The following is a 17,798-nucleotide window of genomic DNA, read 5'->3' on the forward strand; positions in this document are numbered from 1 at the left end:
TAATTGCACTAAAATACACTTGAAACATTTGTTTATTTAAGATTAGTCAGTGGACAGCAACAAATACAGTATTATAAAGAAGGTGTCATGGAACAGTAAAGGGAACTACTGTTTCAACTGGCACGAATGGCTAACATGAAGGTTAAACTACAAGAGAGAGAAGTGAGAGTTTAGATTAAGATACTTTAGCCAGGAGCACACTCAGAAATGTGTTCTGGTGTAGAGCAGTTGATGTATATGGGGATGGAGTTTGCTACTTCTGGAGTGTTTACTTTTGGACCTGGGCCTCTGACTCCTCATCATCATCCTCGTACATCTCTCCCTCCTCCTCAGCCGTGGCGTCCTGGTACTGCTGGTACTCGGACACCAGATCGTTCATGTTGCTCTCGGCCTCGGTGAACTCCATCTCGTCCATGCCCTCGCCCGTGTACCAGTGGAGGAAAGCCTTGCGGCGGAACATGGCGGTGAACTGCTCAGAGATACGTTTGAACAGCTCCTGGATAGCTGTACTGTTGCCGATGAAGGTGGAGGACATCTTGAGGCCCCTGGGAGGGATGTCGCAGACGGCCACCTTAACATTGTTGGGGATCCACTCCACAAAGTAGCTGCTGTTCTTGCTCTGGATGGCCAACATCTGCTCATCCACCTCCTTCATGGACATGCGGCCACGGAACACCGTCGCCACGGTGAGGTAGCGACCGTGACGCGGGTCGCAGGCGGCCATCATATTCTTGGCATCAAACATCTGCTGTGTGAGCTCGGGCACAGTCAGTGCTCGGTACTGCTGGCTGCCACGTGCCGTCAGAGGAGCAAAGCCAGGCATGAAGAAGTGCAGGCGGGGGAAAGGCACCATGTTGACAGCCAGCTTGCGCAGGTCAGCGTTAAGCTGGCCCGGGAAGCGCAGAGAGGTCGTGACTCCGCTCATGGTGGCCGACACCAGGTGATTGAGGTCACCGTAGGTTGGCGTGGCCAGCTTGAGGGTGCGGAAGCAGATATCGTAGAGGGCTTCATTGTCTATGCAGTAGGTCTCGTCCGTGTTCTCCACCAGCTGGTGGATGGACAAAGTGGCATTGTAGGGCTCCACCACTGTGTCAGACACTTTGGGGGAAGGCACCACGCTGAAGGTGTTCATGATGCGGTCGGGATACTCCTCCCTCACTTTGCTGATGAGCAGCGTGCCCATGCCTGAGCCTGTGCCTCCACCCAGTGAGTGGGTGAGCTGGAAGCCCTGGAGGCAGTCACAGTTCTCACACTCCTTTCTCACCACATCCAGCACTGAGTCCACCAGCTCTGCTCCCTCTGTGTAATGCCCTTTGGCCCAGTTGTTTCCCGCTCCACTCTGACCTAAAAGCAAACAAGCCCACTTACTATCTGTAAAAAAATGTTCCTTTTGGCATATATGTTCCACAAGTAATATAGTCATTATCAAAATACAAAGAATTATTTATGGACATTTTAAAGTCCAGTTCTGGGGCTCCACTGCCTTGCACAGTTCAATTTTTCTATGTAATAGCACACTTGGTTCAGCCTATTGGTTCATTGTTAAACTCTTCATGAGTTCAACCAGGTATGCTATGGCAAGGCAAAGAGGTTCCAGGACAAGAATGGAAGATGCATGATTTTTCTGTAATAGAATACATTAAGCAGTGTATGTCCACATGTAACCACTAGAGGGCATAATATTTAGGTATTTTAGTTGAGTAAATGTTTACACCCTTTACTGACCAAAAATGAAGTTATCAGGTCTAAAAAGATGGCCAAAGGCTCCAGATCGAACACTATCCATGGTGCCAGGCTCCAGATCCACTAGAATGGCTCTAGGAACATATTTAGAGGCTGGGAAGAGATCAAATAAATGGCAATTAATTGGCAGATGGTCTTCAAATTAGTAAACAGTAAAGCATTGTCTGTTCAAAGATACAGTGACACTGACAGATGTGATATTCTACAGTTCTATCTAGTGGTCCCTCTTCTTTATTTTTGTAAAATTCTTTCACATTTTTTCTTGGTTGTTAATGAGAAGGAAAAAAAATAACCTTTATGTAGTAATAAAGTGTAGCTTTCCCTGCATAACAACACTAGAGTCTTTCTGATATCTGTCTAAAGGGAGAGCTCATTCTGACTCACAGGAAGCCTCATTGTAGTAGACGCTGATCCTCTCCAGCTGGAGGTCTGAGTCACCCACGTAGTTTCCAGTGGGGTCGATGCCATGTTCATCACTGATCACCTCCCAGAACTGTAGTGCATGAAATTACAAATTCAGCTTGCCACAAAACCGCGTTTCACTTTTCATTAATGCCACAAAGTCTGAGGGTGCTGTAATTAATCAATTATTCTTGAGGTTTGTCAAGCAACAGATTGTATTACAAGATGGACAGATTTTATGTCTTCTCCTCTGAGTGTGGTCTGACCATGCACCACTGGCAGCTTGGCATAAGTTTTGTACAAGTATCACAAATGCAGATATAAGTAAAGTTACTGTGCATCTACAACGACTCAACAAAAGTAAATTGAGTAAATTGTGATTTGATTATGACTTGGAAGTTCATAGAACAAAGACAAAATATATTTCCTCACTGGCTCATTATAAGTGTGTGGGATCATGCTATGTGTTTCAAGAGTTAAGAGTTAAGCAGTAAATAATCTATTCTCCATACAGTGTCTTTGATGTGGGGTCTGACCTGGATAGTGCAATGTGCTATCTGAAGTTTAATGATTTAACTAAAATCTAACTTCCATTATAATGTAACAGTGTCTTTATGGTAAAAGCTATGAACCACAGCTGGAAAGCAATACAATGGTCTTGACCAATAGGCCCATTACACTGTGGAAATCCCCTCATGGAAGGCTGTGCAGTTGATATTTAGCACATTTGCATGAGATGTTTTCACTCAAAATATGAGAAAGAAAAAAAAAAGATTTACACAAATTTGATCAAAAAATGAGCTGCCTGCCAAGTGTGTCAGTGACAATGAGGACAAGCTAGTTTATTGTTGTCCCCCATTCATGTCTGTGTGTGCGTGTGTGTGTGTGTGTGTGTGTGTGTGTGTGTGAGAGAGAGAGAGAGAGAGAGAGAGTACAAGAAAGCAAGAAATCCAATCCGAGAAATAAATTGTCATTTGTCAAGTTGCAAAGGAAAATTAAAAAAGAAACTTTATTCAAAGGAGGAAAACCCTGCAATGTCTGTTTTTTGCTGGCCTATGACCTTTCTATGGCTCCACCCCCTCTTTCTCCCCCCATCCAGACAATTCCCTTTATTCTAAAGAATTGTTTTGTCCAACCAAGATGCCGCCTGCCATCTAAATAGGTAATTAGGGATCTCCAAATCATAGGCCTTCTTAAATGTGACGTATTAATTTGTTTGACATTTAGAGAGAGAATGAGAGAGAGAGAGAGAGAGAGAATAAAATTGCTATAGTTAAATACTTGAACATCGTTCCAAAATAAAGCAATAGGAACATTTCATATTTTCAATCATCTATACAATAAAACCTCAATATCCTTTAAAAAAAAGAAAAAGAAAAAGAAATGAATAAATTAAAAAGTGATAGAACTGTCTTGTGCTAATGGACCCTTCAACAATAACCAAATCCCAATCAGAACACATTTGTCTGTTTGGGAAACACCTGCATCTCTCACAGAGGCAGATTAACGATGCGCCAGATGTTACCTAGTGGTGAGCCCTCTCCAGCTATCCTACTCTGATGCAGACAGCATGAGCTCACTGCATGATGTCAGCGACTCTGCTCCCCAAGCCTCCCTACCCCCGCCCTCCACCCAACCAACCCCCAAAGTCTCTCAGACAGAAGGTGCTGACATATGCCATATACAGGATATGATCGCCCCATCTCTGTTCTGAATTAGAAGACGGAGTTCTGTGGTGTTGTAATGGAAAGGCCATGCAGATTTATGGTGCAAAGTCTTGATTATCTACTGCACTGTTACTCCCTGTGCTCAGAACAAGATTTTGGAATATAGTTTTCATTTATTAATGTGGACAATAAAACAGCATATTATCTGAATACGTTTCTCTTTGAACCGGGACAACACGAAACATTTAAAAACTGTAGGGCTTACATCACATGGTATCTGCGAATGGAAGAGTAGACTTCACAGTTTAAGATTTCATCTTATAAAATACACAAAATGTCAGATGAAATAAGAATTCAGGCAGGAAAGGTAATGTAAAATATTGGTTAAGTCTGTATAATGTGTTCCTTTGTACAAAATGAATCATTAAGCAGGCAATGAAAGCGCATATGACAAGAAGAGTATCTGCTGCAGTACTACAGAACCGTGACAAAGCAGCTGGCCTGATACAGGCCTATCAAGCTTGATTATTCACTTCGGATCTGGAACAAGCTTGTACAAATAATGATTATGGAGAACTGTGAAATTAAGATGAAATTAAATTGGCTATTGGCAGTGTAATAAAAGCAAATCCATAATAAAAAAGACTGCATTAAAAAAAACATCTCGATGCTACTGCAACAACTGTAACTGAAAAACAGGCTACGCGTAAAAACCGCCTAGTTTCACATGAGTATGCGATTTATTAGACTACTCAAACGTTCCGAACATGACACAGATTTTCCTGGTCATTACGTGATGTGATTCGCTTAAAATTCCCACTTGGCTGCTGAATCGGCCCGCTGATGCTTGCTGTGAGGAGAGATGTGGAATTAGGCATCTTTAACGGCAGCTGCTTGCGCAGCAATGAAATGAGACTGTGTCTTTGTTCGGGGCTCCGCAGTCTTGCAGACAGAACGGAACAACTCTGCTGCTTGAGAACACGCCTAGCCACACGACATATACGACTTCTGACATTATAGGTGCTACAATCTTTTCCACTTTTTTCACCTTTCAGCATATCTCTTATTTTATATACACTTTCCTTTCTTGGTAGTAATTAATTTCTAATGGCGCTTATGCCAGCTGTTGCGCTTTGACAAACTGCTGATTTATGCAGCCTAGTGGGGATGAAAATGCTGATCTAAACATTCATTATGGGCGAAAGCTAACGGGCGTTGTCACATCTTTCATGTTTTGTTCTGCCACTTTAATGGACTGATCATTTTATATGTGTTGCACAAAATCAATTCTACCGCACACTGATAAAAACCCGCATATTGTGTTTGCAATACCTAAATTGATGTTTTGTTTTGTTTTGTTTTGTTTTGTTTTTTTCCCAGCAATTCCTATGAGTCTTCCTAATAGCATACTGTGACATCCAAAATATACATAGGGTTCTCGAACTTATGCACAGATTCATTTAGTATGAATACGCAGGAAGTCGATATAATACATATATCATTTTCAGAGCAACATTACCTTGGCTCCAATTTGATTGCCACATTGGCCGGCTTGAATATGAACAATCTCTCGCATCCTGTCTCTTTGGAGGGCGTGCAGGTCCTGCGAGCTTCCGTGAAGGGCGTGTGTCTCCTCAAAATCGCCGGCAGAAGGCTCAGCCAGAGATGACTGTGCTTTTTATACCCCTAACGCCGCTTCGCTGCACAGAGAAAGGCAAACTCATTTTCCGCCGGTCCGTGACGTCAGGTTCCGGACAGTCGCGCGATTCCGGCCAATAAGAAGCACCCGAGGAAAAGGCCGAACAAGATAGGCAACATCAGCACCATTGATGAATCTAAATCTCTTTTAAAGAGATTTACCGATGTAGATGAATAATCGTTCATCAGTATTAAGTATTTAAAGGCTTATAGCTTAACTGAATTGAAAATTGAAATGTCTGACGTTTAAAAGAAAACATTCATCTTGGTTTATTATATATACATATATATATATATATATATATATATATATATATATATATATATATATATATATATATATATATATATATATATATATATATATGTGCTAAGCTAATTGTTCTTTCAGAGGCATGACTGGACTGACACACAAAGGAGTGCCAAATATGTAAATATATGCAAGACTTTTAATACTGTTAGAAACTTTATAGTCTTCTATTTTAAAAGTTGGTAATTGTTGGGTTCAGGGCTGTCTACATTAGGCTGTAATTTCCTCCAGCATCCTACTCTTCCTACACAGGGCTGAATTCATGTTGAAAGACCTTATCTCAGTACTTCTCACTCCTCCTGTTTGGTCCAACTTGGACTCGGAAAGGAGGAAACCGTGACTCAGGACAATAGGTACAAGTTCTGAAATACTGCAGGGATAGCCTGGAGAAACATCCCTGACTCATTCTGACCCCACCCACATGAAGTACATATTTTGCTTTGAGTAGGATCTGATATCAAATTCTTGAAATTCTAGGACAAGTAACAAAGAAAAGAAAGAATTCAATGGAACAAACAAGCAACAAACAAACAAAAGAAAAGAAAGAAAAAAGTCTATTGTATTTTTTTAAATTTTTTTTGCAAAAGAAAACAGTACACACTCATGTGCTGACTTTTGCTCAAAGCATGATGCATTGATTTCTGAACTGCAGGCCAGGGGGACAGATGCAACTGAAAGCATAATTGAACAGCTCTCTTTGAGGCACTGAACAGACAGATGGTGCCAGACAAGGACATCCAGAGGGAGGAATAGCCCAGAGGGTGGAATTGTAGAAACATTCTCAAATGTAGAGTGTCTTCTCTACTTACATATATCTATAATGTGCTTCCTTTTTTGATATACCTTCTCTGGCACGTGGCAGAGTGCAATCATTGACTCATGAGACTGTAGCGAGATGACCAGGATGGGCCTGCAGATGGCTGCTCAGCTGAAGGCCCTACCACTCCCTATTGTCTGCAGCACAACGAGAGCCAAATGCAAACTTATCAACCACAGCAGACACAAGTTCTGTTATATGCATTTTACAACATTTTAACTTACAAGTGATTATTGACAACTTTTAAGAAAACATGCAGATGCTGAATGAGACTTTTGCCATATTTTTTTTTTTTTCAGTCTGTACAGTTGCAAAGATAGTAAGAAGGCCTCCAATAAGTTGAACCCTGACCTCAAAATCAGTATTTAAGGTACTGTATTTAAGAATTTGGACTGAATGTGTTTGGCAAGAAATACATTTTAAATATCACAAGATAACTGTTATAAAGCTCATTTAAAAAGATGTGCTATTAATTTTGCAGCCTGGGAAGCCTACACTATGAAACAGTGCTGTGGTGTTATTAAATAAATGTTAAGTACTTACAGAAGGAAGCAAATTACAGAAGTGCAAATTCATTATGCCAGTTAAAAAAATAATTTAAAAAAGGAGTTGGGAAAAACCCCAACTGATATGAACCACAGCACTCCCTAATGAAATTATGTGCATATATAGAGCATCTCCTGGCTTTTTTATGGTAAACTATAGTACACTCTAGTGGCCAAGGGATGCTGAAGCACCTTGTTCCCTGACCAATGTGGTAAAAGTAAAAAGAATTGCAAGAAATTGGACATCAAGAGCTTGCCATATAAGGTATTACCATATAATCATTGTCAGGTGAGAAGGACAGAGATGGAGCCAAAAGCAGGTTTGGTAAAACCAAGGTTTTAATAGGTAACCAAAAAGGGCAATATAAAAACTTAGTCAGAAACAGGCAGTGGTCAAAGCCAGAAAACCAGGCAGACAAAACGTGGTAAACCATAATCCAGACAAATAAAGACAAATGCCAGAATATAAAAACCACACAGATAAGCAACAATGGCTTGGTACGGGACAATTCCACCCCCACTCCAAAAAAAAAGGGTCAGAGCTGGCCAAGGTGGAGGGTTCAGTTGCGAGGAAAACCCTGTGGACAAGGAATGGGTTTGGCCAGGTAAGCTCTGTGGAAATCCAGGTGCAAGGAGGGGTCCAGGATATCCTTGCAAGGGACTCAGCAGCGTTAATCAGGAAAATAACTCCCCCAATCCACCAGGTGCCAGGATGGTGCCACTAAAGATCTCCAGAGGAGGAGGAGAAACGTCATTGAAGTTGATTCTCCTCTCTATCAGGAAGGGACCAGGGTAGCAGCGCTTCATCTTGCCGCACAGCTCCAGGTGCAGGTCACGGATCTGGCTCTCCATCTGCCTCCTAGGCAATAAGAGGGAGGAGAAACACAAAACTGATTGGCTTGCATCTTAAACCATCTGATGGACCTTTCCAGGGTTTTTTGGCATTTTCTCAAAGCCTCTTGCTGGCCTTTCATCCAGGCAAACCATCCTTAGTATAACTTCATCACCCTGATGTATGTCTATTGCATCAAATATAGTAACATGTCTAAGAACACCAATGGTCTGCCTTTCAAAGAATTTTATGAAAGGCAGAAAAACCCAGCAGAAAATCATAGACCAATACTAAGCTATGTCAACCGTTGTACCTCAAGGGTCACAGGATCAGTAAATGTACACAAACATCCTAAACATCCTGAAGCTTTGCATAAAATAGCTAGTGGGCCATAGTCAGTCCAGAAATGTTACTGAAGCAGAGCAATAAGTATAATTTATGGAGGCTCATGTTGCTTACTTGGAATGAAGCCTCACTGAAAACAAAACTAAACTGCCTGCCATGTCCAGTCAAATACTTAACAGAGAATTGGAGCTGGCAGAATAATATAAAAATTCTCAGTATACCAAAGGTTATGGAGGCAGAGGAGCCCTCTGAATTTTTCAAGACTTGACTATTAACTACACTTAGCCTAACAAATAACTAACATTGCATAAAAGTTGATTGTGCTCATTATGTGCTGGCACCGAAGACAGATCATCCACAGCTGGCATATTTTCAAGTTTCACAACTGTGTAGATAAGCTGACAGTTATTGCACTGTATCATCATAATATCGCAGGATGTTCTTAATGCTGTTAGAAGTGCCATGTCTTCAGTGCAGTTTGTCAACGTATCAACAAGAAGATTCACTTTGTAATATGTTTTCTTTCCAAGCTTATCTTGCGGAACCTGAGGGTTGAATAATCCTTTGATTGCATTGAGGATGTTTCACAATATTAAACACATTAGCCTGATTGTGTGCAAGCAGTGCAATGAGTTGACTGAACCATGTCACTTTTCCCTATGTTGGTGGGCACCCAGCCGATTGACAGGATATTTCCATATTTTTTCTCAATTTTTGCTGGACTAAACTTTCATCTATTTTTAAACGGACCCAAGTATAGATCTGTGTTTGCCTCTGTTTGGTTCAAATGATCATATGACAAGTGCAACTGCACTGCAAAGTGCAACTGATAACATGAGTTTGCTTTCTGTTGGAATGGAGCGATGATGTAGAGACATCAGAGTGAATAATTCCTGTAGTGCATGCTACAAGTGGGAGTGATATGGAGATTTTTTTCTTCATTTTTTTCTTTTGCTTTTCTACCAGAGCGATGAACTCTTTTAGTGTCACATACCCTAGTAGTACCCATAGGGTGTTTCAGAATCTATTGTTTTGTTTTTTAATGTTCTTGTCTTTCCTACCATTTGAAACCGATGTAGCTGGAGAGGTTCTGGTGGGTAGGGAGTTCTCAGTTTGTTCTAAATGACTACACTATTATTCATTTTCAGTTGTCTTATAGGTAACCAAGCAAGGAGCATGTTGTTAATGTAATAACTCATAATGACCGTGATGAAATCGATGGAGATATGCGACCAGGGGTGTTTGGCGATCATCAGGAGGAGCTTACCAGCCGGCAGGGTCCTGAGGGTCTCGGAGCGTGCATATGCTGAAAGGGAGGAGTGAACCCAAGTGATCAGTCTTTCACAAAAGGTGGGCAGGACAGCCAAGGGCAGCCTTAAGGGTGTCTAAGGCCTTCTCAGCCTGGGGATTCCAGGCTAGTTTTTTTTGGGCTTGCCCTTGAGTGAGGCAGCGAAAGGAGCAGTGACTGCGCTGAAGTTCCTAATAAACTCTCTACAGAAGTTAGCAAATCTGAGGAAATGTAGTTCATTGGTGAAAATGGGCCTGGGCCAGTTCTGCACAGCATCCACCTTCTTGTTCTCCATTTTTACACTTGTGGGGCTGATGACGTACCCCAGACATGTTGTGGATTACACACCTCTGCTTTCACAGAGAGGTTGTTCTCAAGCAACTTCCTCGGGACTGCAGCATGGGCTAAGCGCTCATGAAACATGGGGGAGCATATCAGTATATCATTGATGTGCATGATGACAAAATGGCCTGACATATCCCTGAGGGCATCATTGATAAACAACTGGAACACATTAGTTCATCCATAACCTGATACTCAGTGTCCAGATGCAGTAATGAAGGCCAGTTCCCCTCTCCCCTTCCCGATTTTCAATAAGTTATAGGTCTCGTGGTCAAGCTTAATGAAATAGCAGGCACCCCTGAGGTCTGAGGGAACTAAAGACAGAGGGGTACTTGACAGTGACGTCACTGAGGCCCCAGTAGCCAATGCAAGGGCGGAGACCACTGTCTTTCTTGGCCACAAAGAAGAAGCCAGAGGCAGCTGGGGGATTGGATTACCTGATATAGCCCTGCACCAATGCCTCAGTAAGGTAATGCTCCATTGCTCTGTGTTAAGTGAGTGACAGTGGGTAAGTACAGGACCTGGAAGGAATGCTGTTCTTTATCGAAGCAGTCATATTGATGGTGGGGAGGCAGAGCAGTTGCTCACCCCTTAATAAAAATGTGTAAAAGGTCAGAATATTGTTCAGGCATGGCAGAGGTGCCTACTGAGTCAGGGCTCTCAACTGAGGTAATGGCAATAGTAAGACAGGGCCGATACAATCGTTTATACAGTGCTGAGAACACCGAGGGAATTACAGAGACCTCCCAGGAGATCAGAGGGTTGTGTTTATGTAACCAGGCGATACCAAAATCTGGAAGATGATGTGCAGTGATAACCAAGTATAAACAAATCTCCTCCCAGTGAGTCGCACTTCATTGGAGATTGATGGGCAGTGTTCTGTGTATGATGTGTCCAGAGCCCAAGGGCTTTCTGTCCAGGGGCCAGACTCTCAAGCTGGGCTGGATGGGGATGACAGCCAGATTCAGGCAATCGACCAGGCCAGCAGTGATAAAATTGCTGGCAGCTCCAGAGTGAATCAGTGCTGGAACAACAAATACATTGTTGCATTGTTGCAGAGGATCTCAGTGTCTAGCAGAAAAGGATGAGACGTGATGAAGTGAGGATGTACTCACCTCAGTGGCGTGCAAGGTAACCTCAGAATGTCTCCCAGAACCAGCAGCATTACACTTACTGAATGAACAGAGCACTCGTGGAGCTGATGACCAGGTTAACACAATAGAGACAAAGACCCTGTCATTTACCTTGTCTCTCCATCCAACTAAGAGCAAAGGGAAAGACTGAGATGTGGATCGTGAGGACCTGCTTGTCTCCCGGAGCAGATTATACACACAAATTGAGAGAGAAATTAGTTATTTCGGGGACATGGATTCATCTCTGCATGCAAGCTCAGTGACAAGCTCTGACCACAGTCCTTTACAATAGGCCACAAGAAAGGCTGAGCTGTTCCAGTCACAAAAATTACAATTTATGAATAGAGTGACAGGAAGTGCAAGAATTGTGGTAGCCCTACCTAATTTTACATTCCATGTACAAAATTGACAGAGTAAGAATGGTTTGAAGAAATGAATATAGATTATGGACATTATGGTGAAAACAAGACAACAGTGAAGTAGTGCAAAACCTAAAGGTGATTTGTGGATGCAGTACCAGGGCTTAACACATATGTGCTTCATTATTTTATGTGAAGTAAGTCATATTTCTACAGTATGAACCTCATTAAAATTTTGATGTTGGTTATAGTCCTGTTCAGGGCTACATAGCAGCTACTGATTCATCTCTTTCTAAGGAGGTACAGTACAGACTGTAGATTCCACACTTAACTAAGGGTAACTAAGAGAAGAGTTCTAAGAATTCTTCTGTTACACTCTCTTTAGAGTAGACACAGATAGATCACATTGTAGCCATCAATGGAAAAAACTGCAGTCAGAGAAACTGAATGGACATAATCAAAGTTAGATTCATCTCAGCATTTACAGTCCCTGGGGTCATATGACTGTTTGCCCAGTAGAGCCATATGCCAAACTGAAACAAATGTTAGTTGTTAAACTTGAAGCATTTATTTATTGAATTACATTCCAGTTACCAAGTCTTCCCAAAATAACCCATCTGCCTAAAGGGCTACTTCAGAATACACAGCCAGAAGGTATATTAACATGTAGGATAAGGAAAGATATTTTTCTCTTCTTGCAAAATCATTGAATAATGTTTGAGCTAAACATATTTCTGGATCTTCTCACATTTTTGTAGTTTAGTGTTATCATTGAAAATATTGTTTTATGCACCATTAAAATGGGATTTGAAGGCTAAATATACTGTAAGGACTGTAATGACTGCAAGGGATTTAATCTGGGGTGAAATACATTTTTTGTTTCCCTATAGTGGACATGTGCATTCAGCAAGATTTATCCACAGTACTGACATACTTCACAGACACATGCTAACTTCACACATTATTAATAGGATATTCACCTATCGATAACGTATACTCCTAGTGTCGTCCTGTAATGGGATGAAAGCAGATGTAAAAGAAGACCGTTCATATTTCTAAATCAAATCAAATGAATTAGCACATGCCTTAACTAATGTCCAGACAAAAATAGGCGAGTTGCTATTAACAAAGCTAATTTGATACCAAATACAGATTTCAGGTTTCCAGGGCAAAACTTATCTCGTCACATAAATGCAGGCTTCAGCTGTCTAAACCAACCACGGATACAATAGAAATTGTTATTTACAGTCTGGATTCCAGTGCTGGATTTCTATACGAATTATAGGAAAATATATTCACGCGAAACAGACCCCTATAAGACTATTGTTAACTTTTCATAAAGGTTGAATGAAATCAAAGTATTATATTAACACAGTGATTCCTGGTACACAAATACGTGATTACTACAACATGGATGTTATTTTGCATTTGTATTTCAAAGTTACTTTACATAAAATATCCAGGGCTGGGTTTCCCAATAGTAAAACAAAGCTCATCTTTAAACGGTAAAGCAACTGAACATTCTCTCTCACTTAAAATGAGCTTAACACTACGATGATTTTGGGAAACGGGGGACTCAGTACCAAACAGACCTTATCTTGAAGGGGGTCACACAATGAATACAAATCATTTGGTTTGATCAAAGTTAGCAGGATATTAAACCATGTATATATACCATGTATATAACTGCAGGGATGTACCATATAGTAACTGCAGAAATCTTTGAGGTATTAAAAAGATTATATTGATTATTGCCGATAATTATAAAGTAATAAGTCTTCTGTAAATACACTGTTGACCAGACACTGACAAATGTCAAAATTTAAATTTTATAATGAAATCCAAGTCATGCAAAATAAGTCCTGCTGGCAGGTGTGAGGTCTGTAACAACATTCATATTTCAAATGTCTACATGCGAAGTCCAATGCTTCTGGTGATTCCATGTTGAAAACCTTTGAAATGCTTCTTAAGTTATATGACGAAGCAACATGAGCAAAAAACGAGTTCCTTAAGTGTTTTGCGTAGTTCCTGACTCCGATATGCATAAATCAGAGGATCTATAAGAGAGTTACATATAATAAGAATCAAAAAAATGTTAAAATGGCTGAAGTAGTAGCTGCAATAAGAGCTCGTGGGACATGTCAAGATAAGGATGAGATGGAGAAAGAACGGGCCCCAACAAATAATGAAAACCCCAAGGAGAATTGTTATTGTAATTGCTCCTTTCATGCTTGTGGCCTGGCGCCGACCTTTGTGGAGAGCCATAATGTGCCTTGAGTGCACATGCGCTAAATTGAACATGTGCAGATATAGCACAGCCGTGAAAACAAGTGTAAGGCCAAAAAATGTCACAAGGCAGGCGATGGCAGCGTTGTAGGTATGGTAAACGATAAACAGGGAGCTAGAGCTGATGCTAACCATCCAAACAGCCACAATGATAGAAACGGCACGTCGCGTTGTCATTATGCTATGGTAACGTAGTGCGTAAAATATAGTGATGTACCGGTCAGCGGCGATGGTACACAGGAAGGACAAAGAAGACACCACAGATGTGCAGATCATTATGTCTATGACGTTATCCAAGTGTTGCAACATTTTGGCTGTTACTATTAGCAGCCTGTGCTCCGTCAGCAGCATGAACATGGTCTCCGCCACATTGCCAACGCTCACCAGCAAGTCGGACACTGCCAAGCAACAGATAAAATAATACATAGGACAATGCAGATTTCTGTTTTTGATGATAGCAGCTACTACCAAGACGTTTTCCACGAGGCTGATCAAGCCCAGCATCAAAAATAACTCCTGCGGAATCATAATCTGGTCAATCCCCGTCGTGTTCATTTCGCTAGGGGTCATATTGAAGGTGACATTGTGGGCGTCATACATGTTCAACGGGTTGGGTTCCTGGTTAATGAGAAAATCTTGGTGTAGGGTGTCATTCATCGTCTGGAAAGGGCCTTTTACTGTCCCTTTGATCTCGGAGGTAGCGGTGTTTCCTTTAAAACTGTAACATATGGAGTCAGAATTAATACATTAATGGGGTGGACGGGGTTCAGCATCACAATAAAGTACTTAGCACGCACGCACGCACGCACACACACACACACGTAGTATATAGGCCTATTTATATATATATAGATTTGAGAGTGTAGTTATTTTTTCTTTGAGATGTTTCCTAACATTTGCTGCCATAGGAACACCTGGTAATACAAACAGATAGGCCCATGTCTTTAATGCAATTACCATCAGCAATAAAATTCCTTGCTACTGGAAACAACATATCCTTTATGGTCCGGTGTTCCACAAAACGATCAGCAAGCCATCTCTAGTTTCTCCATTGTAAATAGGACAAAGTCAACAGATCACTTCAGTTTCTGTGGTTTTACTATTCATAGATGTGAGTTTTACTAAAATGAATAACTTTTTACATTCTATAAACTACTGACAACAATTCCAAAATAAAAATAAATATTGTCATTTAGAGCATTTATTTGCAGAAAATGACAACTGGTCAAAATAGCAAAAAAAGAAAACAAGAAAGAAAACAAGTTCAACGTATACAATTTTGAACAATACAATGTTAATACTTTTTTTTTAACTTAGAAAGAGTTCAGTAATCAATATCAGATGTAATAACCTCCACCATCCACCAATTTTTCACATTGCTCGTTAAATAGTTTTGGTTTAAGTGATCACTTAATCAGCAGGCTACCCACCTTATTAAGTAGAATTCGACAGACACTGAAATGGAATGGCTGCCATATAGACATTCTGATTTAAGGGGAAAAGTTAAGTCTTTTAAAAGCTATATTTCTTACCTGTTTTGTTGTTAAATCCAAAAACGGGTCACGAGTTGTTAAATCCTAACAAGTCCCCCAAACTGTCATTTTATCTATGTTAGCACTCGTTTTAATACGTTTTGTAGTGTTGCGCTTTAGCAGCTTATAAAACACTTTGTTTGCCGATATCTCTCTCAAAATGTATCATCTGTCTGTACGACGATGTATCTCAAATGATCACTGATTTGTTTATTATTTTTGTATATCACTTTGAGATCTACATTCCCAAAGGCACTTTTAATCCGTCTGCATGTTTAAAAGCTTCCGTCGTCACTTAAAAACGCCACTAGTAGATTGTTGTGCTGGAAAATACGCCGGACAAACGGTTTCTATTAAGACGAAAATAACCAAACGCTTCTTTTCGCGCATTAAAAACGAACCGTATGACTATTGGAAAGAAGCTTTCGTCTTCAGCACCAAAATGGTTCTTTTTGCGTAATAGCAGGTTTCTGTGCGCAGTAGCAGTACTGAAATGGGGTTATGTACGTTCACAAAGTTACTGGTGAATGAAGCTTAATTGGTTCGGGGCGCCATTCCGACATTAAAGTTAATTAAGAGTTATTGTAAGTTCGAATTTTCCCCTACAGATGTAAAGCAGTTGACAAGCGTCGTACGCTACAATAACGGCGAGGAAAAATGATTTCGACTTTTGCCCATGGGCGATTGATGTGTACAATAAAGAGAAAGTGAACTAGCTAACTATGGTACTTAATGTGGCTGCTATAAGCACTTCATTAATATGATACACCAATCATAGATCGAATCATAGATAGGAGCAGCAGCAACAACCAGTAAAACCCTATATACAATGCCAATACCCTATATAAACTCTAAGCGGTCAGAAAAAACAGCACGTACAACTGCACTGATGACGTCTCCTCGATTGGTGACGAAACGTTTGCAATCCAATTGCCAAGCCCGGCGAACAACACAGAACCAAAGAAGAACCAGTGTTTATGTTTGTCATGCCTAGTTATATTTTCCAGTATGACCATCACATTTGGTTAACCTATGTGTCTACCATACTCACAGGTTATTTGGATATATTTAGGTTATATGCATTACAACATTGCACAGCAACGTTGTATTAAGGGCATTTTATACATTTTAGATAGAGATACATTTTATTATAAAATTAATTTGAAGACAGTGTACCTGACAAGATCTTAATCGTATTTCAAAACAACCAGTTCTCACACACTCCTCAAAATGTGCATCAATCTGAGCTGAGTATTAACTGGAATTACAGGTTAACATCTGGTCCTTTTTCTCAGTTGTGCTTCTGGTTATCCACTGCATTGTACATTTTAAATATCTCTCTTCTCTGATCCCATACACCTGATCCAACACATCTGTTCATTAGCATAATGCTTCATGAGATTGATTGTGTCAGGTCAGGGAGACACCTAGAATGTACCAGGAGAAGGACTGCAAAACATTTCTAATTGCAAAAATGGTTTATGAACCCACTTGTAGTTACCTGGACTTGTTCAAGAATGGCATCTAAAATGTAATGGCATCAAAATTTAAGTCATAGCGATAAATAAAGATAGTCTTGTTTAACAAATAACACAAGACATTTTTCAATGTTGTATCTTAATTGAGCAAATAGTCTATCAATGTTCTTGATTGTAAAAGTATATGAAGCATTATATTTAATCAACAGTTTTACTTCCTTTATTGGCAATTACTTCAGATACTTTTTATATGTGACCGTGGTGGCACAGAGAGAGCAAGAGACAAGGGAAAGTTTAGAGTCTTTATTCTCCATAACAATTGCATCAGGTGCAAAAATAAGTGAGTACGGCTATATAATAAGTGATAAGAAAATAAACAAAGCAACAAACAGAGTAGTAAAAGGCTTGCGCAAGATCTAGTATTAAAAGTGGTTTGGTGCAGACTGGCAGGCAATGTGTAGTGGTAGGAACCTGTGGGCTTATATAAGAGAAAACAAAAGGAGGGAGAAACGAGGACCAGGTGTGTGCATGCCAGCTTCCTGGTGGCCGGGTCAGGATCCAAAATTTGTTCCTCTGGACCGTACTCCTCCCAATCCACGAGGTACTGCAGCTGTCGGTCTCTTTGTCAGGAGTTGAGCACGGCACGCAGCTTGTAAGCGGGTCCTTCTTCCAGCTCTAGAGGAGGTGGTGGTGGTCCTGAGAGGTCCTCAACTTCAGAAAAGGGGTCCCTCCACCATGAGGTTCAGAGCTGACACATGGAAGGCTGACATTGCATGGATGCTCCACTCCAAGCCTATCCTGTACATAACCTCATTGATGCGACTGATGATGGTGTAGGGACAGGTGTACTTAGGATTCAGCTTTCCTGTAGGTCCCACCTGGACATCTCTTGTGGCTACCCATACCTTGTCTCTGAGCTCATAGCAAGGGATCTTTCCTCGTCTTCTGCCAGCCTTCATTTTGAAAGTGGCTATGGCTGAACACAACTGCTAATGAGTGTCTTCCCATACCTGCTTGCTTC

At 40.8% G+C, this 17,798-nt stretch overlaps 2 protein-coding genes across 2 annotated transcripts; both read right to left on the reverse strand.

The window, feature by feature from the left end:
- Positions 1–14: 14 nt before the first annotated feature.
- Positions 15–5,512, reverse strand: LOC113570868 (tubulin beta-3 chain). The gene is made up of 4 exons (XM_026999550.3): positions 5,332–5,512; positions 2,128–2,236; positions 1,726–1,836; positions 15–1,344 (listed from the first exon to the last, which is right to left on the reverse strand). The coding sequence occupies exons 1-4, from the start codon at positions 5,386–5,388 to the stop codon at positions 269–271; spliced, it is 1,353 nt and encodes a 450-aa protein (XP_026855351.1). The 5' UTR covers positions 5,389–5,512; the 3' UTR covers positions 15–268.
- A 7,557-nt stretch (positions 5,513–13,069) lies between these two features.
- mc1r (melanocortin 1 receptor) lies at positions 13,070–15,734 on the reverse strand. The gene is made up of 2 exons (XM_026999552.3): positions 15,300–15,734; positions 13,070–14,485 (listed from the first exon to the last, which is right to left on the reverse strand). Exon 2 carries the CDS (start codon positions 14,422–14,424, stop codon positions 13,453–13,455), a length of 972 nt encoding a protein of 323 aa, XP_026855353.3. The 5' UTR covers positions 14,425–14,485; positions 15,300–15,734; the 3' UTR covers positions 13,070–13,452.
- Between the last annotated feature and the right edge of the window lie 2,064 nt (positions 15,735–17,798).

Source organism: Electrophorus electricus, chromosome 6 (genome assembly GCF_041902795.1).
Source record: "Electrophorus electricus isolate QZ-2024a chromosome 6, ASM4190279v1, whole genome shotgun sequence".
NCBI classification, from domain to species: Eukaryota; Metazoa; Chordata; class Actinopteri; order Gymnotiformes; family Gymnotidae; genus Electrophorus; species Electrophorus electricus.